This window comes from Chenopodium quinoa, unplaced genomic scaffold (assembly GCF_001683475.1).
Source record: "Chenopodium quinoa cultivar QQ74 unplaced genomic scaffold, ASM168347v1, whole genome shotgun sequence".
NCBI lineage: Eukaryota > Viridiplantae > Streptophyta > Magnoliopsida > Caryophyllales > Amaranthaceae > Chenopodium > Chenopodium quinoa.
Genome location: NW_018745054.1, coordinates 1,108,608 through 1,128,499, shown reverse-complemented (window position 1 = coordinate 1,128,499; position 19,892 = coordinate 1,108,608). Strand labels below are relative to the sequence as shown.

The 19,892-nt window shown below is 40.7% G+C and overlaps 1 protein-coding gene across 2 annotated transcripts in view; it reads left to right on the top strand.

Annotated features, from left to right (window-relative positions):
* LOC110709164 (DExH-box ATP-dependent RNA helicase DExH7, chloroplastic) overlaps positions 1-9,271 on the top strand; it is a 54,777-nt gene extending 45,506 nt beyond the window's left edge. Inside the window, exons 34-36 of one of the 2 annotated variants that reach the window (XM_021887380.1) lie at positions 6,990-7,083; positions 8,236-8,291; positions 9,140-9,271. In XM_021887380.1, coding sequence (XP_021743072.1) covers positions 6,990-7,064 — 75 coding nt within the window. In that variant the 3' untranslated portion in view covers positions 7,065-7,083; positions 8,236-8,291; positions 9,140-9,271. Of the gene's footprint in view, positions 1-6,989; positions 7,084-8,231; positions 8,292-9,139 lie in introns of both variants that reach the window. The other variant, XM_021887379.1, reaches the window with a different exon arrangement.
* Positions 9,272-19,892: the final 10,621 nt, after the last annotated feature.

The following is a 19,892-nucleotide window of genomic DNA, read 5'->3' as shown; positions in this document are numbered from 1 at the left end:
AACATAAGGATTAGAACCATAGACTACTTCAAAAGGAGAATACTTTGTAGTAGCGCTAGGAGTTCTATTGTAAGCAAACTCGGCATGAGCGAGTTTGACATCCCAATCTTTGGTGCTCTTACTAACCAAGGTCCTAAGCAAAGAACCTAGTACCCTATTCACCACCTCGGTTTGGCCATCGGTTTAGGGGTGATGTGAGGTAGAAAACAGCAACTTGGTTCCCATAAGACGCCACAAGGACTTCCAAAAATGACTTTGGAACTTTGGATCTCGATCTGAAACAATGGTGCGTGGGATTCCATGGAAACGAACAACCCCATCAAAATATAATTTCGCCACCTTCGCAGCATCCTCGGTTTTATGACAAGGGACAAAGTGAGCCATTTTTGAAAAACGATCAACTACCACCATGATTGAGTCCTTACCTCTTTGAGTTCTAGGTAAAGCCACAATGAAATCCATGCTTATGTCTTCCCAAGGTCTCTCCGGAATTGGCAATGGCTTGTAAAGACCTTTGTGAAACACCATCTTTGCCCTTTGACAAGTTAAACAACGTGCTACAACACGGTGAACAGTGGATAGCATATTAGGCCAATAAAAGTGAGCTTGAAGAAGCTCCATAGTCTTTTGAACTCCGAAATGGCCTGCTAGACCTCCTCCATGCGCTTTATGAATCAACAAGCTTCGAATTGGACATTTGGGAATGCATAACCTATTTCCCTTAAAAAGAAAATCATTTTGTAAGGAAAATAATTCATAACTACCACTCACGCATTTCTCCAAAATGACCTTGAAATCACCATCTTCCTTGTAGTATTCTTTGATTAATTCGAACCCAAGGACTTTCGCCTCAACGACTCCAAGTAAAGTATGCCTTCGAGATAAGGCATCCGCAACAACATTTGCCTTTCCACTCTTGTACTTTGATGAAAAGTTAAATGTTTGCAAGAATTCCACCCACTTTGCATGTCTCGAATTCAACTTCTTTTGGCCATGGATGAACCTCAAAGATTCATGGTCAGAATGAAGTATGAAGGGTTGTGGTCTCAAGTAGTGCGACCAATGATTCAAAGCTCGCACCATTGCATAGAATTCCTTATCATAGGTGGAATAATTCAGCTTGCCTTGGCTCAATTTCTCACTAAAGTAGGCAATAGGACGCCCTTCTTGAATCAACACGGCACCAATCCCCTTTCCGCTTGCATCACACTCAACTTCAAATGGTTTTGAAAAATCTGGAAGTGCTAGGATGGGTGTATTGCACATTTTTTCTTTGATCACTTCAAATGCCTTTTGAGCTTGAGGAGTCCACTCAAATGAGCCCTTCTTTGTGCACTCGGTGATAGGGGTCATGAGAGTGCTGAAATTACGAATGAACCTCCTATAAAAGGAAGCTAATCCATGGAAAGAACGGACCTCCGTGAGTGTCTTTGGACTCGGCCATGATTGAATAGCCTCAATCTTGCTAGGATCAACTTTCACACCTTCTCCTGAAACAATGTAACCAAGAAAAGTGACCTCATATAGCATAAAATTACATTTTTCAAGTTTTCCATACAATTTTTGTTCTCTCAAAACCGTAAAAACTTTAAATAAATGTATCAAATGTTCGTCCCCCTCTTTGCTATAAATAAGGATATCATCAAGGTACACCACCACGAATTTGCCAAGGAAAGGCCGCAACACCTCGTTCATCAACCTCATGAAAGTGCTAGGTGCGTTGGTGAGTCCAAATGGCATCACGAGCCACTCATACAAGCCGTGCTTGGTTTTGAAAGCGGTCTTCCATTCATCTCCTTTCCTCATCCGAATTTGATGATAACCACTCCTCAAATCCACTTTTGAAAACCACTTCGAGCCACTCAGTTCATCAAGCATGTCATCTAGTCTTGGAATTGGAAACCTATACTTGATGGTAATATTGTTAACAGCCCTACTATCAATACACATACGCCATGTACCATCCTTTTTTGGGACCAAAAGAGCAGGAACAGCACACGGACTCATAGACTCACGTACATACCCCATACTCATCAACTCCTCAATTTGTCGTTGCAATTCCTTAGTTTCCAAAGGATTACACCTATAGGCAGGTTTGTTAGGCAAAGGAGCACCCGGAATGAGGTCAATTTGATGTTCAATTCCCCTCAAAGGTGGTAACTCTTTCGGTAACTCATCGGGAAAAACATCCTCAAAATCCTTAATCAACTGAGCTAATTTGGGATTTTGACTCACAAAATTTTCGTGGATCTCTTTAGAGTACAACAAGTATAATTCCTCCTCACCATCAATTTCCCTTTCAAATTCCTTAAGGGTAAGCAATGACACCTCCTTTGATTGTTTAGGATTTTGTGAAAACCGTGGGGGTGGTAACGGGTGCAATTTTTTTTGTTTTCCTTGGTGAGTTATAGTGTAAGTGTTATGGTACCCATCATGTTGAGATTTTCGATCAGTTTGCCAAGGTCTACCAAGCAAAATGTGACAAGCATCCATAGACACAACATCACACAGTTGAGTATCATGATAAGACCCAATAGAAAAACTAACCATGCATTGTTTCCTTACTCCCGTGCTAGAATTAGAGTCCAACCAACTCAACTTATAAGGATGTGGGTGATTTGTCGTTGTAAGACCAAGTCTAGCTATCAAGGTTTTGGAAACTGTGTTTGCCTCACTACCACCATCAACAATTAAATCACATACCTCGCCTTTAATCTTGCACTTGGTGATGAAAATGTGTTGCCTTTGCGGTGCTAAGGGTTCGTCAACGCGAGCTTGCAACGCCCTTCTCACAACCAGATTTGTTTTGGGCTCTTCTTCGGGGAAGCATTGTTCTTCCTCCTCGTCCCCTTCATTAGAATTCACGTCCTCCACTTCTTCAACCTCGAAATCCTCCCAATTGATAGTTTGATTAGCAATAAGCTTTACCTCTTGTATGGTCAAAGCTCTGGAATTTGGACAATCCTTCTTAAAATGGCCCCTTCCTCCGCACTTGTAACAAACAATGTCACTCATTTTGAAATCTTTCTTGTCCTTCTTAGGTGGATCGTTGGCTTTGACAAAAGAAGAACCATCCTTGACAGGGAAGGTTGGTCTTCGTGCCCACTTGAGGGGTGACAATCGGCTTTTTCTTCTTCCTTTTTGAATCAAACTTGATCACAAATTTGCAAGCTTCAGCACAGGTTAAATTGGTGTAACCTTCAAGTTTGTCTTGCAACTCTTGATCCAACCCAGCCACGAAACGTCCCATCTTGAGTTCTTCATTCTCCGTGATTTCACACACGATAGAAAGTCTGTCAAACTCTTTGATGTAGTCCTCAGCCGATTCTCCATTTTGTTGCAAAGTGCTCCACTTCACATATTGGCTTTGCTTGAAATTGTGAGGAATAAAGCGATCCCTCATCCTTTTCTTCAACTTGCTCCAAGTAGAAATAGACGCCTTACCCCTAAGAGTACGTCCCCTTTGCTCTCCTTGTAGCCAGTTATCCCCATAGCCTTTCAACTTCACCTTGGCTATCTTGTATTTTTGGAACTCCTCTTGAATGTCCTTGTAATCGAAATACCTCTCCAAGGATTTCTCCCATTCCAAGTACTTTTCTGGATCAAGTGTCCCATCAAAGGCAGGGACGTCCACTTTGAGACTCCTATCCTCCCTCCTAGGTGGAGGGTCTTCGCCTTGATCTCTCCTATCATGCTCGTTCATGAGCCTTGCCATCAAGGCAGCAAGGTTCCCTTGTAGATTGGCGTTGGTTTCAGCCAACCTCTCTTGACTAGCAATGGATCGATTAAGAGCTTCCAAAGCTGTCCTCAAGTCTTGATTTTCTCCCATGGTATGTAGGTATTCGACCCCGTTGGAAGAATTTAAGAAAACTCTTCCCCCTACCTGACGCGCCAAATGATGTGTAAGCAAGGTGAGAAACTTGTTTACAAACGGTCTGGAATGCGTGTTGTGTTTAGTTGAATTAGAAGTATCAATGTGGAGTAACTAAGAAGGATTAGGGGAACTCTCACCCTTAACCTTGAGGATATAACAATGAGGAACACTCACTCACTTGTTTGGGCGTAGTAGTGATTAGGGAACTCTCACCTATTCGACAACTACCAGTTTAAGTCTTAGGAACTCTCACTAAAACACAAACTCTTCAAATTGAGATAACTCTCAAGTTTGGAAAATCAAACCTGACTAGCACAAGTCAAATTTGGATCATACACTCGTGTGTTTCTTGCAAATTTCTGGAATGTCTTTTATTGATCATTAGCATGCTATTTATAGCTTTAGTACATCATTTAATTACCACTACACTTAGCTAAAACAAGCAACAAATTAGAAATAACAAAACTGAAAATAAGGGTAGATTAAGTGGCTCATAACCGTCCAACTTAATCCCTATTACAACTAATTATTACTCTAATTAAGAAAGCTTATAACAAGGGAAGAATAACTCCCAAAACGTCCAGCAAATTGACTCCAACATGCTGTCCAAATTCGTCCTCCAAAGCAGCCTTGAAATGCGCCTTTGTAACCCCCTCATTTAAGCCTTCATTCAAGCTCCTTTATTACGAAGTTAAACCAGCTTGAAACTCTCCATAAGGTCTGCATTGAATCCGTCTACATTCCCCCACTATCAAGGTAATTAGTCACGCTCAATATGGTGCAACCAGTTGAGGAATTATATGGACCGTGCACACCAAAATCCATAGGAGTAGAATCGAAGAAAGACTTGGACAAAATCAATTCCCTAACGTTCAACTCTTGGACTGGAATATTCGAACCTTGACCACTTTGGTCAGTATAGACCCCAATGTATCCAGGAGGAGGCGACCGAGAGATTCTATCTTCAGTAGTGGGCATTCGGCACCAACACCCATCTTCCTCTTTGATGCCGTAGTATACCTCCAACTGTTTGGCGACGCAATAACGACCATCATTTTCGATCCACCAAGAATAGGGCTTGGCATTCGCTAGACCCTCGGTCTCATAAGCATCGGTCCACTCCCGTTCCTTAGGAGTCAACGGCCTCGACGTCGAAGGCTCTCTTCGGCCTGAAGTACTGGCTCCAGCTGAGCCAGATGGGGGCGTGCTGGACAGCGGCATAACTCTCAAACCCTCGTCGCTTGAAACGGCGGCAGCCCCAGAACTCGCATTAGGGTTCTGCCTGCTCAAAAATGGCATCATGGCCAAGGGGCGATTCCGCTTCAGCACTAGCTGAGGCGTTTCCTCCTCCTCGGGCTCTCGCTGAGCTGGCTTTTTACTTCGGCTTCTAGCCATAGTTTAAAGGAGAAAACCGGAAAATGCGAAAAAAGGGAAACACTTCGAAAAGCAAAGAAAACTGAAGTGAATTACTAGAAAATTACCTTCTTCTGACTCGGAATTCGCCGATCTGCAAGTACGGAATGTCGGATTTTAAGTTCAAGGCTTCGGTTTGCGAGAAAACAGCGAAAGAAAAACTAAGGTATTGCGCGTGTTTGGGAGATAGTTGAGTTTTGAGTTGCGAAATGGAGATTACGGGGGGTCGAAACACTCTTAAATATGTTCTGGGATTCAGTTTCCGGAATTAAAGAAGCATTAACCACCCACTAAACACTATTTCAATTCGTGGCTACTCAAATTCTTCCCCCTTTGATTGCAACCGCCAAATTAACTTCGCACTAAATTCTTTCCACTTCCCCATTACTCTTAATTAACTGTTATTAAGGTTAGTTAAGTGTAATTAACGGTTATAAACCGTACAAATTCCTTAAAACAAATTCAAAATTATTTTCATTTACTTCCCTCCAAATCTCTTAGCAGCTAAAAACCCGACCCGTTATCCTCACGAATCGGGTCTGGGGGGAAAGTTGTGTGGGGTCCAAATAACTTATATATTTGGGCCCAATCCATAAATGAAAATAAGCAAAGCCCAAAGGCAAGGTCCAACCCTCCTACATGTGCCAAGTCAAGTCAACAAAGCCTAGTCAAATGGCAGTCCATTTGACTCCTCAAGCCCACTCCATTCAATTGGAGCAAGGTATAAAAGCTCATGCTCATACACATTTACATTCATTCACAATCATAGCCTCAAGCAACAAACACTCTTGCATAGCAATTCTCTCTCCTTTTGACACTCGTACTGACTTCGGCATCGGAGGGGCCTTGCTCGGCACACCTCCCGAGGCCAGTTTACGTTTGTTTAGCTGTGCAGGAAATCCTCAATTCGGTCATCACTCGAATTGGGTTTCGTCTCCACTCATCCGAAGGGCGTGCTGAAGGTCCCATTGTTTCTACCGAAACAATAACTTATCCAAAATTATCTGGAATTATTTTCCTTGCCATGTGGTTTGTGTTCTATGTTAATTTTACATCATCTACTATAAAGCCTTCCCTTCCCTATTCATTTGTGTGCCATAACCAAGAGGACTTTATTTGTGGAAGGAGTATTTGTGGGAGACTTTTACATAATTTGTTGGCTTATTGCTATTGGATTTGCTGTGGAGGATTTGAAATTTATACAAAATCTAGTCTCGTCCTCAATCATATGTGTGTTGTTTAGTCATTTGGCAAAGACAAATGCACAAAGGGCTTTTCACTTTTGGTTTTGTAATTTCTTAAATATATAACTTATGGTTTTAGACATCAAGTGCGGACGTACATTAATAATTCTTGCACCCAAAATTTAAATTGAATGTTGGCTCGTATAATCTCTCCTCAATTTTTTTATTTTATTTTATTTTTTTTTGGGTAATTCCAAATGTGAAAGATTTTGAAAAAACTTAAAATTAGATGTGAGAAGAGGAACATAGTGTAATGTTTGATGCGGAGTAAATTATTTGGTTATCCACTTCTGGGACTAAGATTAAACATTCTCTCATAGTAATTCAGGCAAAAGTCCTGATTAAGTTTGAAATTTTATTGTTTATTTTATTTTTCTTGATAAACTAGAATGTAATTTCTTAAACTTCTTTTTCTTTTTTTTTTTTTTTTTTTTTGTTTTTATTTTATAAATTTGCAGAGAGCAACAGTGGAGAATGAAGTTGTGCAATCTATAGTTCACTTTTTGGTGGAGGAAACCAAACCTCAGGCTTAACATATAATCAGCAATACAGGTTAGCACATTATGATACTCTTTGTGTCTTTCACTTACTCTAGAGTCTACGTTGGCCTATATATGGAAAACAAACCCCCTTATGATAAGCAATATATTGTATAAAGCGTTAGGTTTTCTCATTTGTGAGAGAACTACCCCTGAAAATAAAGATAAAGATAAAATAAATTGGATCTTACATTGGCAAAAAATTTATAATTCCTAACGATAGAAAGCCACCATGTAATACCCCGATTTTTTTGAGTATATTTAGTAAATGATTTTTTTTTTAAGTGATTTTTCTATTATCCAATTTTTTATTTTTTTTTTAATAATTCATAATTATTTTCAAATTTATATAATTTATATATATATATTAAAAAAAAATTAAAAAAGAAAAAAAAAAAACTGATCTTGGATAATTCCGTGAACTGATTTGAAAAGTGATAAAAAAAAATAACAAATTTTGAAATTGGCCTTATCAGATGGAGCTTGCAACAAATTCAATTTGAATTGAGTCTTATTTTCTGAAAATTCCAGAGCAATTCACCCTAAACTATCTAAGTTATATATATACACCTGAATCCTAAAGTTGATATGTCGTATAACACTCTGAAATAATACCCATCATTTTCAATTTTACCCAAGTCGTCATCCCTGATCGATCTTTTATCGGTAAGCCATGAGTTTTCTTATTGTGGTTCTCTTGTATTGAATTGAGCTTGGCAAATTCGAAATGCTGATTGAACCTTCTCTTGATTTCTTGTCTTATCCACCCAATTTCTTTAATCTTCTTGTCTCTCGTTGAACATCTTGTAATTGACGAACTGAAGTTTTTTTTTTTTTTTAAGAATAATGGGTTGTTTTCTTTTCTGCCAAAGTAGACATCATTGAGGTGTTTTCGGAGTTTTATGCGTGGGTTTTGCAGGCTAAGAGGGGAAAAGTTTGTTGTAGTGGAGTAGTGGACCATTTGTTTATTCAGATACTATACTTCTAAATTTATAATCATAGTTGACTTATAAATAATTTTTTTTTTTCCTCCAAATTTAATTATCAATACAATACATTACAAGTGGTTGCTTAATTACCCACATACTAGTGTACTACTACTAACTTCGTATCAGCTATACGAGTCATACTTGACTTAGTATTATTATCTGTTATTTGTAGACAGAGGCTACTAGGTGAACGTTTCAGAGGTTATTTACCTTGAGGCTTGCGCAACTCAAGGTAATTTTCAATGTCCATCATCTTAAATTGTTTTGATTTATTGTGTGCCAACTATGTGCTTATGTAATTATATGTGATGAGTGTGGTGCCGTATGATATTATGGAATCATATTTTATACTAGCTTTCTATATTTTGTTACTAGTATAAGTGTTTTCGAAATTTTGATTAATTGGTATTGTATGAGTTTTTAAAATAATTAAAGTCTTGGGAACTATATGATTGATTATATGTAATCGATGGTCTCCAAGGCCTATTGGAAAACAAGTTGTAATTAGTATGTCAAGTAGAATGACTATGTTCTAATAATACTGAAATTGAAAAATTATTACTTAGGATTAAATTGATTTGTGCAATGTGATAGGGCAATTTAATCTATTAAAATGTACATTGAAATTAAGAAGGAAAATGAAACAGGAAAGGGTGAAGAACATGTTGCCCACTAGTAGTTATGGTTGCTACCAGTTGGTTTAAATTAACGTATATTGTTGTTTAGTCTTCCTCATAATCACTAGGTATTAGTGAGGGGTGTGCACACTATGGACATTCTGTTTATTTTCATGACCATTTGGGGTTACGCGCGACCCTCTGTAAAGTAGGGGTAAAGTAGGTGGTGATAGGGACTAGTCCCGGCTTAGTGGCGTTCTCTTTCCCTTTCTTTACAATAAGTAACAATAGTGTTATGTGACAATTTGATAATGATTTAATATTATTATGTCAATGTATTTGTTTTATGTATAAAATGTTTTCGAACTAAAATTATTTATTTTACAGGATGGAGTTGGAATTACTCATTTTATCTAATTTTGGGATTTTGTCTTTCTTTTCTTGTTTTTGATTTATTTTGCAGGTTGGTAAGAGGGTGCTTGGTTACGTATGAGGAGACGTTAGAATAACCTCGTAGCTATGAAAATTTAGTTTACTTCCGAACTTATTTATTTTCCTTCTAATTAGTTTTTTAAAAATGTTTGGGGGGGGGGGGGGGGGGAGGGGGGTGGGGGGTTGGGGGTATGGGAATTCCCCTGATGGGGATTGATCCCACAACCTTGTGGTTGTGAGATAGGATTCCTTACCATTAGAGTATTAGACCAAGTATTACTTTGTAGTCTCCTAGATACATGATTGTAGGATAGATGAAGGTGCTATTTGCTATATTTGTTAAGGTGTTAGCATAAGAATTCAAACTAAAATTGCTTTATGGGAAGGCAATTACCATATTACTTTTCTACTCATTGCATTTTATAATTGTATTGCTCTGTATCTCAAGCTCCACCTTATTGTTCTTCATGATGATTTGTCATGGATTACGATGAATCCCTTTTGAAATAGTTGTGAGTAGCTTTTATAATCATCTAATACTCCAATACTAAAAATTTTCTTTTTCTTTCCTCCTCCTTTCCCTTGTTATGAGGCCATTTTTGGACTGGGGGTAATAAATTAAGGTGATAATAAAAGTCGAATTAAGAAAAATATAAGTGATTAGAGGTGTTGTAGAAAGTAATGTGTTTATAAATGAAATAATGTAATATGACATGAAGAAAGGAGAGAGGTGAAGGAATGATTACCCTTATAATAAAGGTAATAGTTACCCACCCTCCCCCTAGTGTAAATATTACCCCCAAAAAGAGGGTAATGGTTCCCCTTTCTTTACTTATCACCACACCATCACTACATAAAATAAAACTCATAATCACAAACCATCATTATCTCATCCTCCCATATATTTACTTTCATTTTGTTAGTTTTACTTATATTACCCTAGCAATGCCCTGAGTATTTGTTACCTGGCGGTAATCTTGTAGTTTTTGCTAGGTTTTTTGTTCTCTACTTCAAAGAAAAAGCTACCTTGACACGGTAGCTTTGGAATTGTTAAATGTGGAGGTCATGACATGTGTCACCCATAATGCCTTCTTGGCTATGTTGGAGTATATTTGGTGGTAAAGCCATGGGCTTCACCATCCCTAAGTCTTTAGTAATTCCTTTTTAGTTCATAGAATAAAGCATAGGATTTTTTTAATAGACAAGGAAAAGTAGTGAGTGCATTAATGCTTGAAAATGTAATACTCTCAATCCAAGTAATGATTTGAGAAGGTTTTAGTTAGACGGTTAAGGATTCTTCTCTCGTTCAAGGAGTCGAGCAATATGTAGTTTCATCCTTTGAATTTTGATGATCGCCTCAATGTTTATTTGATTACAATGGTCATCCTTAAAATGATCATCATTCTTAAGTCTCATTGGCTAATTTTTCCCTTGTTTTTTTGGATTTGATCAAACCTATTTTTGGATTTTTTTTTTTCTTTTTTAATTGATTTTCTTATTTTTGAAAATCAATATTTTATTCATCAAAAATCTATTTTTTATTTTCATAAATATTTTACTAATATCAGTTCTTGATAAAATAAAAAGTAAAGATTGAATTAACAAAATTAAAAAATCAAAATATCGTTCTTCATTGTTCTAATCTTCTTCAATGTTTTTCTTCCACAGATGAAAATAACTACCAATATCATAACCTTTATCCCCTAAAGACGCTCACACATCGACGAAGATTTAAAATATGCATCGATCTACATAGTACATATGATATTTGAGCTCGTTTGAAATTGGGGTTTATACGAATTTGGGTTCAATTAAAATCCTAAAACAATACATGTATGCTAATTTGACAATCACAATCAAGGCCAGAGATGCATAATCATTAATCACCAATTATGTTTTTTGTGAAAATAAAAAAAAAAATTCAATTTTTCGGTAGTTTGGGTTCGTGAGGCAAATTGGAGGAGAAACCATATTTTTTTCGAAAGCCTGTTTGATTAAAAAAAGCGAAGCTGAAATTTTAAAACCTGTTTGTGTATAAGGTATTCACCAATATGCTAATAGGAATGACCTATAACAAACAGTTTTATTTTTTATTCGTCTACGACCATAAGAAGTTTTGTAATCATATTGAATATTATTATTAGGACGACTTTTGTAATTATATTTATGAAATCATCAGACAATTTTCATTAGATTATCAATGCAAATTCAATTTAACTATTAATAATTGATATGAATTACAATGAAAACTTTAACATGTTTATAATAAGAAGGTTATGATTGTATATATTATAGGTCATTACATTATGAAACAATGTCAAGCTTATGTCATAAAGTGTTTATTTAGAAATTTGATTCAACTAATTAAGTTTCAACGGTAAACGACCTATGAATTATTTAATTTATTTAATCTTGTTATTCTAGGTAGCGCTCCTATGGAGCTTCGTAGGATTCTTAGTGAGGATGTGCAAGGTGTGGCTTTCCCACGTTTTGTGCCTCCTTAATAGATTATTTGGTTGTTTTATTTTTCTTATTTTCGTGTTTTTCTTGGTTTAATCCTCATTAGAAACTGTAACATTATTTCCCAAAAAAAAGGTTAATCAACAATAATATATATGGTTAACTTAACAATTGAAGTCTAAATGCCTTTTAATATTTGACAAAAGATTGCCAAACTTATGTTACAAATCTTACAATATTCCAATTTAAAAGATCACGTCTTCAATAAATTGAGCTATTATAGTTAATTACTTATTATCACCATAAATTGTATTCCATATATTGATATAATCCTAATAAATTGATAGAATGGAATATTTAATGATCCTAAATTAGGTTCACATAAAAAAAATATTAATTAATATTTGTCCAAAAATAAAAAATGTTAATATAAATTTATTTTTAAAATTGAACTTTCAAAAAATAAATAATACAAGTAATATACAAGTATAATATATTGATATTATTAAATTTACTTACAAATTAAAGAAATAAATGTTTTGAGTTTTATTATTTAAGTTGACAAAAGTATTATTGAAAACATGTATATTATCTTGTATATGGTAATTTTTATTTTTTTTTAAAAAAAAACACATAAATTTAAGTTGATAAAAGTATCCTATAAACCATAGGGTAATGTGAAAAAATTAAGAAAGCTAAGAGTAATTACCATACAAATGTTTTTGACAAAACCAAGTTAGAAACATAAAGTAAACTTATAAATAGAAAAAAAAAATAATAAACAAGTTTAGAGCCACATTTACAATACAAAGTCAACTGAAGTACTACTAAAGTTATCGTACCAATAAAGTTTTAACATCAAAATCAAGTTAACACAAAAGCATAATGCCTAATTATCATTGAAGATTCCTTTCCAGAACCTTCCTTTTCTATGCCCAAATCATTAAAATTCTCATCTTCATTAAAAAATAACCTAATTAAAATTGATGTTTTAAAGATCCCTACAAAATTTGAAATTATCTTTTCAAATATTAAAAGATATTTTTTGACACAAAAAAAAAGAACAAAAAAAGAAAAAGAATATATTGAAGTCATCATATTCTTTAAAATAATAAGATAAGTGTTTCGGGGGGTTTTCGATGTGTCTTGTTGGAGAGTTACAATTCCTAGTATATGTCAACAACACATGTACCTGCAAAACCACGAAGACTCTGGTTGGTGGGAGCTCCGCCTCCGACGACCAAGTCAGTAACGTACAAGAGGTAAATAATGCGGAAATAGTAATTACTCCTCCCTAATACAGGAGGATTCTGCAATTAATATTGCTCGGGATTGGTATTTGTATTCATGGCTATTTCTGAATGCCCAATAAATGAGGTCTGACCCACTATTTATAGTGGGGGAGACCAGTATCCCAACTAGAGTTCAAAGGACACGTGTCAACAGGGGATTGGAGTCCTGTTGACCTATGGCTGGCTGCCACGTGTCGCAAGGCCATTGGGCTACGTGTCTAGGGTAATTTTTTCCCTAAATATTTGCCCCTCTCAGGTGCTGACGTGGCGGTGCTACATGGCGTTTAAGACGGTTTTTTTTTTTTTTTTGGAATTCGAATTTGAATTCGAGTTTTGGAAGTACAAAGGGCAGAAGGTGAAAAGGCGCGAGGGTTCACCTTCTGAGGATTGCCTATAAATAGCAAAACTCATCCCTCATGTTCACATTTACAACCTTGAACAATTTTCAAAGATTTTGAGAGCAGCCGGTATTAAGATAAAACTTCTCCTGAATTCTTTCGAGTGCACATCCGGTATTTACCGCCTCTTTCAAAGAATTTGATGCCTTCTGTGTGTTGTGAACAACATCGCAAATTTGCAGCTGCTTCTCAGAGAACACATCCGGCTACGAGGACGCCTGAGTCTTTGCAAGCCATTTGAAGTTCTTCCAGCTTGGTCAAGCGGTTTTCTCCTCTTCCCAATTAACTTAGGTACCGCCTCTGTTCTCTCTAGCTCTTCCATGTATTTACGTTTGTGCTTCTTTCTTGCTTTTTTCTTTATTAGTTCCATAAGTAGATGGACCCTCTATACCCACACCCGGAACATAGCTTTGAGACCAACCGGTCCCTCAATACGGTTGAGTCTGGGACTGGGGATGCCGCCTCTGGGCATTGGAATCTTTCTAGTTCATCTCCCAATCCGACCGTCTCCGTGTATGTGCAGGACACAATGGCAAGAACCAGGAAGACAGCTGTGGATCCCAATTACAGAGGCGGAGGCTCAGAAGAGTTGCCGCCTGAGGAGAGGATCCCTGATGAGATGACAAGGGGATCTCCTAGAGGCACCCCAAGTACCCCTAGCGATGGAATTCTAGGGTCTTAAAGTGGAGGCGGTGAGGAAGCCGCCTCTGCTTCTGGAGCTGAGGATCAAGGAACCTTAGCAAGAAACGAGAGCCCCGCCTCCAGTTCCGGCTCTGATGGGGGCAAAAGCAGCAGCAGTAGCTATCTCACGACGTGTGTGGATAGTGAGGAGAATGAGAGGCCTACATGGAACAGCAAAGGCGACCCTTTCATGATCTCCATCTCTGCAAAAGACAGAGCTATCATGTAGAGAAACTTAGTCGACTTCATACTCAAGCGGCCCTTAGGAGAAGGGTACAAATTAGTCATCCCGCCTGAGATGGGGACCATTTCCTGGGAAGACAACCAGCACAATGCAAACGACTTCTTTGGCTGCTATGAGGCGACTTTTTTAGCTGGGCTTCACTTCCCCCTTCACAACACAATAAAGGCCGTACTCAAGGGTTATGGCCTTGACGTCTTGTAACTTACCCCCAATTCTTGGGTAAATATTCTGGGGTATATTGCCACTTGCGAAATGCAGAACCTGAATCCCGACTGGGAGGCTTTCGCCCATATGCACTATCTGAGCTGGAGTCCAGGCGGTTGGAGGGCCAGGTACACGTTAACAACATATCCCCAGTACTTAATGACGCTTGATAAGCCGTCAAAGTGGTCATATTGGAAAAACCGCTTCTACTTGGTCAAGCCTCCAACAAATGAAGAAAATCGGGAGCTCTGGAGGTACAACCGGAAGCCTGAGCTACTTGGGCAAAAATGTAAAATGCCCCCGATACCGGATGGGGATTACGAAGCAATCATAGAGTCCGGATTCTTCGAGCTCACCACGGCCACCATCTTAACCGGTGAAGTTATCAGTGTACCCAAGAATTGGGTACCTAAAATGAGTTCCTAAGGGACGAGGCGTTCTTGTCTGCCTGCGGGTTAAGCACCATGTTCAAAGATAAATGTAGGTTGAGAGCCTCAGCCGGCCAACTTGTGTCGGTTGTATAATTTTGCTTTGCTCAGATGTGTTTTTGGACCTTTTCTAACTAGGTGTCTCTTGTTATTTTGCAGCTGAAGCCAAAGGTACAAGACGCCTGCTAAGAAGGCCTCGGATATCCGCAAGGAGAACGCCGAGAAGAAGGCTGCCCAGGCGGCCAAGAAAGTAAGTCCGCCTGACCTTATTGCGTATTGCTTGCTTTCTCTTCTATTCCCAGTTGCTTCAGATCTATCCGTCTGACCGCTTTTTCCCTCGTTTTAGGATGGGAGCAAGGTTCCTCGCTCTCTTTCCAAATAACACTGGCCAAAGCCTGTTAGGGAGGAGCCTGCCCCTAAGGTCCAGAAGACCTCTCACGCCGACCGACTGACTGTCGGCGGCAAATCGGTGAAGAACACCGGGATAGGGTTTGACCTTTCCCATGGAAGGACGGATGTCCCTCCTTCCTTGCATACTACATGCGGTACATCCGCCGGAAAAGGCCCACGCGGCACCCAGGAGACCCAAGGTACAGATGAACCCTTCAATCTCACTCTACTTGGCCTGCCCATGCGAGTCAAGTCTTACTCCCAACTCCAGCCGGAGGACTCGTCATCCAGCCGACACTCTATTGGAGGTGCGTTTGCTCATTTCTCACCGTCTATTTCTGGTGCAGATAAAACTCCTCGCTGGACGGACGTGACACAATACGCCCAGCCCATGCTGAAAGCCGTCCCTAAGGACGAGAAGGAAGCGATCCCTGATCTCCCAACCAACTCTTGAGGACAGACGTTTCAAACTGAGGACCATTGTCAAAGACCATGGACTTGGGAACCCCAAACCGGGTGACTATATTTCTCTAGATGAAGGAAATCACATTTTTAGTTTTTATGCCTTTGGTCGCCTCTGCTTCAACCCATTTGGTGAAGTAATCCACAGCCATCAGGATGTAACGACGACCGCCTGAAGCAGGCGTGTATGGTCCCAGAATGTCCATGCCCCACTTTGCAAAGGGAACAGGACTGTGAATAGCTGTTAGGTCATTGGCCGGCCGGTGTATCAGCCGGCCAAACCGTTGACATTTGTCACATCTCTTCACCAAATTCATGGCATCTGCCTCGAGAGTGGGCCAAAAGTAGCCCTGCCACCTGGCTCTCTTAGCTAGGGATCTGCCACCTATATGTGATGCACAAAAACCCGCATGCAGATCCTCTAGGACTTCTCTCCCCTTCTCTGGGGTAACACATTTCAAAAATGGCTGTAGGTACCCCTTTCGGAGGAGTTCCCCTTGATGCATTACAAAGCTAAGAGCTCGTTTTTTAAGGGCAACCGCTTCTGAAGGGACATCCGGCAGAGTGCCGTCTGTCAGATAAGCCCGGATGGAGTCCATCCAAGTAGAGCATCGGTCAAGATTTCCAATGGGATCATGTTCAATACTTCTTTTTTCCATGACCTCCCAAAAGACTGACCTAGGCGCATCATAGGAGGTGGATGACGCTAACTTGGAGAGTGCATCCGCCTGATTGTTCTCGGACCGTGGCACTTGACGTAGATTGAATTCTTCCAAGTGTTGCAACCTCCTCTTTGACCGCCTGCAGATATTTGATCATAGCCGGATGGGTGGCTTCATAGTCCCCATGAAATTGGCTAACGATTAATTGAGAACCAGAGCAGGCATCAACTTTTCTAGCCCCTGTCGCCTTGCACATGCGTATACCAGCCAGTAGAGCCTCGTACTCTGCCTCATTGTTTGAGGCTTGGAACTTAAACCGTAGTGCATATTCATATTTATCGCCTTCCGGAGAACGACAGATTACGCCTGCACCACAACCGTTCATAGCGGAGCTTCCGTCTACAAATAACTTCCAAACCTGATTCGAATTTGCCGGCTGTACCGGCCTAGTCATTTCGACAATGAAGTGGGCAAACACTTGACCTATCACTGCCCGCCTGGGTTCGAAAGTTTTTTCCAGGCTTTGTATTTCAACAACCCATTTGATCATTCTATCGGATGACTCTATTGTAGTCATTGGCCGCTTGAGTGGCCTATCAGTATACACAATCACCGGATGTGCCAAAAAGTAGGGCTTCAACGACTTGACTGCTTTGTAAAGAGCCAGCCCAAACATTTCAATCATTGGGTGTCGGGGTTCAGCATTTCTGAGAACATGACTGATGAAATACACCGGGAGCTGATTGTCGTCTCTCTCAGCAAGGAGAATAGCACTAAGGGAGTGATCTGGGACGACTAGGTACATGTAGAGAACCTCCTGGGGCAGGGGGCTCACTAGCCTTGGCAAAGAGTGCATATGTTGTTTTAGCCTCTAAAATGCCGCCTAAGCCTCTTCACCCCACTCGAATCTTGACCTCTTCCTGATTGCTTGGAAGAAATAGAGGCATTTGTCGCTTGACCGGCTGAGGAACCTCCCCAATGCCGCCAAGCAGCCGGTAAGTTTCTGGACTTCTCTGACAGTGCGGGGTGACTGCATGTCAATAACCGCCTGTACTTTTACCGGATTAGCCTCTATGCCTCTTTGATCAATCAGAAATCCGAGAAACTTCCCAGACTCAACACCAAAGACACACTTCTTGGGGTTAAGCATGACCTTGTGCCGCCTGAGGGTGGTGAAGGTTTCTCGGAGGTCAGCCAGGTGATCCGTGTGTAGCTTGGATTAGATTATCATGTCATCAATATACGCCTCTACATTCCTTCTGATTTGATTGAGGGAAACTATGTTTATCATTCGTTAGAAAGTAGCAGGCGCATTCTTCAACCCTTGATCAGTGACGAATTTCGTCTTCTCTTGATCTTTTTTCCATAGGGGTATTTGATGGAAACTGAGTAGGCATCCATGAAACTCATCAGAGCATGATCGGCTGTAGAGTCGACTAGGCTGTCGATCTTTGGAAGTGGATAGCTATCCTTCGGACATGCCCTGTTCAGATCTGTGTAGTCTACACACATCCGCCAGGTGCCAGTGATTGCTATTGTTTTTCTTTTTTGACGGGTGCCAGTTGGTCCGCCTTTCTCTTTTTACTGGCTTCCCTTGGAGCCGGCACTGCATGATTGTAGTTATCCAGTTCTATGGGTTCTTCGCCATGACCGGCTGAAGCCATAGTTGGTTTAACGTCTGAGAGGTAACACTCTCTAGCCGTCTTTTGGTCCCCATTCAGGGCACCGACTGCCCCTTCATCCTTCTGAAACTTGATCAGCATGAGAGACGGGATGATGACATCCTTGGACTCGTTGAGTGTGGGACGACCAAAAATCATATTATAGGCGGTCAGCTCCTCAACAACAAGGAACTTGACGACCATGTGTCGCCCTTGCCCCTTCTCACCTAGCCAGATAGGTAGGTCAATCCTTCCCACCGGATGCACTACTCCTCCCCCAAAATAGACTAAGGGGTGAGGAGCCTCCTGCATGTTGCTGGGCTTGTACTTGAGCTTTGTCAAGCACTGATAGCTTATCAGGTCAGACGAGCTCCCGGTATCAATTAAGATCCGGCCAACTCGTTGGTTGGCAACCTTGCATTCGATGACGATGGGGTCATCGTGAGGCCGCCTGACTTGGCCTCGGTCCTTTTCAGAAATAAGGACCTCAGGAAAGGTGTCTTTTGACGCCTGACCCTTATCTATTGAGTTGACCAGCTTCCTGATATTGTACTTGGTACCTCGGATGGTAGGGCTTTAGAGCCCCCTCCTCAGCCAGACGGTCCAACAACCGCCTGGGGCTATGGCAACCGTTGGTGTCATGGCCAACATCCTCATGGAATTGGCAGTATTTGCTTTTGTCCCGGCTGCTGACGGGACTTTTCATTGCTGCCGGTTTTTCAAGAGTCAACCGGTCTTTGATATCCATGAGGATGGAGGAGCAGTCCTTGCCGAACTCGTACTTTGGGACGTACGGTTCTGATTTTCTTTTGCTCTTCTCAGCCGGCTGACGAGATCGATCTGCCGCCCAAACTTCTTTTCTCTTCTTCTCTTCTTTCTTTGCCGGCTGAGATGGCTGGCTCTCTCTCTGTTCAGTCCTTTTGGGGTCCGAACATGGCCTCATGGCAGAAAGCTCCGTCGCCTGTATATAGGCTTCAACTTCCATTAATGCCTCTTGGAGGGTGGCAACCCTCTTCCTGACCAGGTCGAACTTAAAGGTGGACCCCTCTTTCAAACCCTTGAAGAAGTCTGTGTAGGTGACGTCGTCAGACAGCCCTTGAATCTGAATTCTCATCAGATTGAACCGCCTGACGTAGGACCTAAGCCCTTCCTTCTCTCCCTGCTGTATGGCCCCAAGATCGAGGCTCGTTTTCTTGGAAGGGATGTTTATTGAGAAGTTTGAAGTAAACAGGTACGCCAAGGTTCTGAAATTATTGATGCATCCGGCTGGCAGGTTGCCAAACCATCGTTGGGCTATGCCCTTCAATGTAGCCGAGAAGCACCGACACCAGGCGACATCATCCAACCCCTGTAAGTACATGTGGTTGGTATAGGCCATTAGGTGATCTTCTGGATTGGCGGTACCGGCATAGGATCTGACCAACACGTTTTTCACCTTAGCCGGCTCAGAAAACTTGTCCTACCATCCGGGGTACCAAGGACAACATCAGAAAACTGGTCAACTCAGTAGATGAGGGCCAGGCGTCGAAAGACACCTTTCCTGAGGTCCTTATTTTTTAAAAGGACCGAGGCCAGGTCAGAGGGCCTCACGATGACCCCATCGTCATCAAATGCAAGGTTGCCAATCAACGAGTTGGCCGGATCCTAATCGATACCGGGAGCTCGTCTGACCTGATAAGCTATCAGTGCTTGACAAAGCTTAAGTACAAGCCCAACAACATGCATAAGGCTCCTCACCCCTTAGTGGATTTTAGGGGAGGGGTGGTGCATCCGGTGGGAAGGATTGACCTACACATCCGGCTGGGAGAAAAGGGGAAAGGGCGACACATGGTCGTCAAGTTCCTAGTTGTTGAGGAACTGACCGCCTACAACATGATTTTCAGCCGTCCAACCCTCAACGAG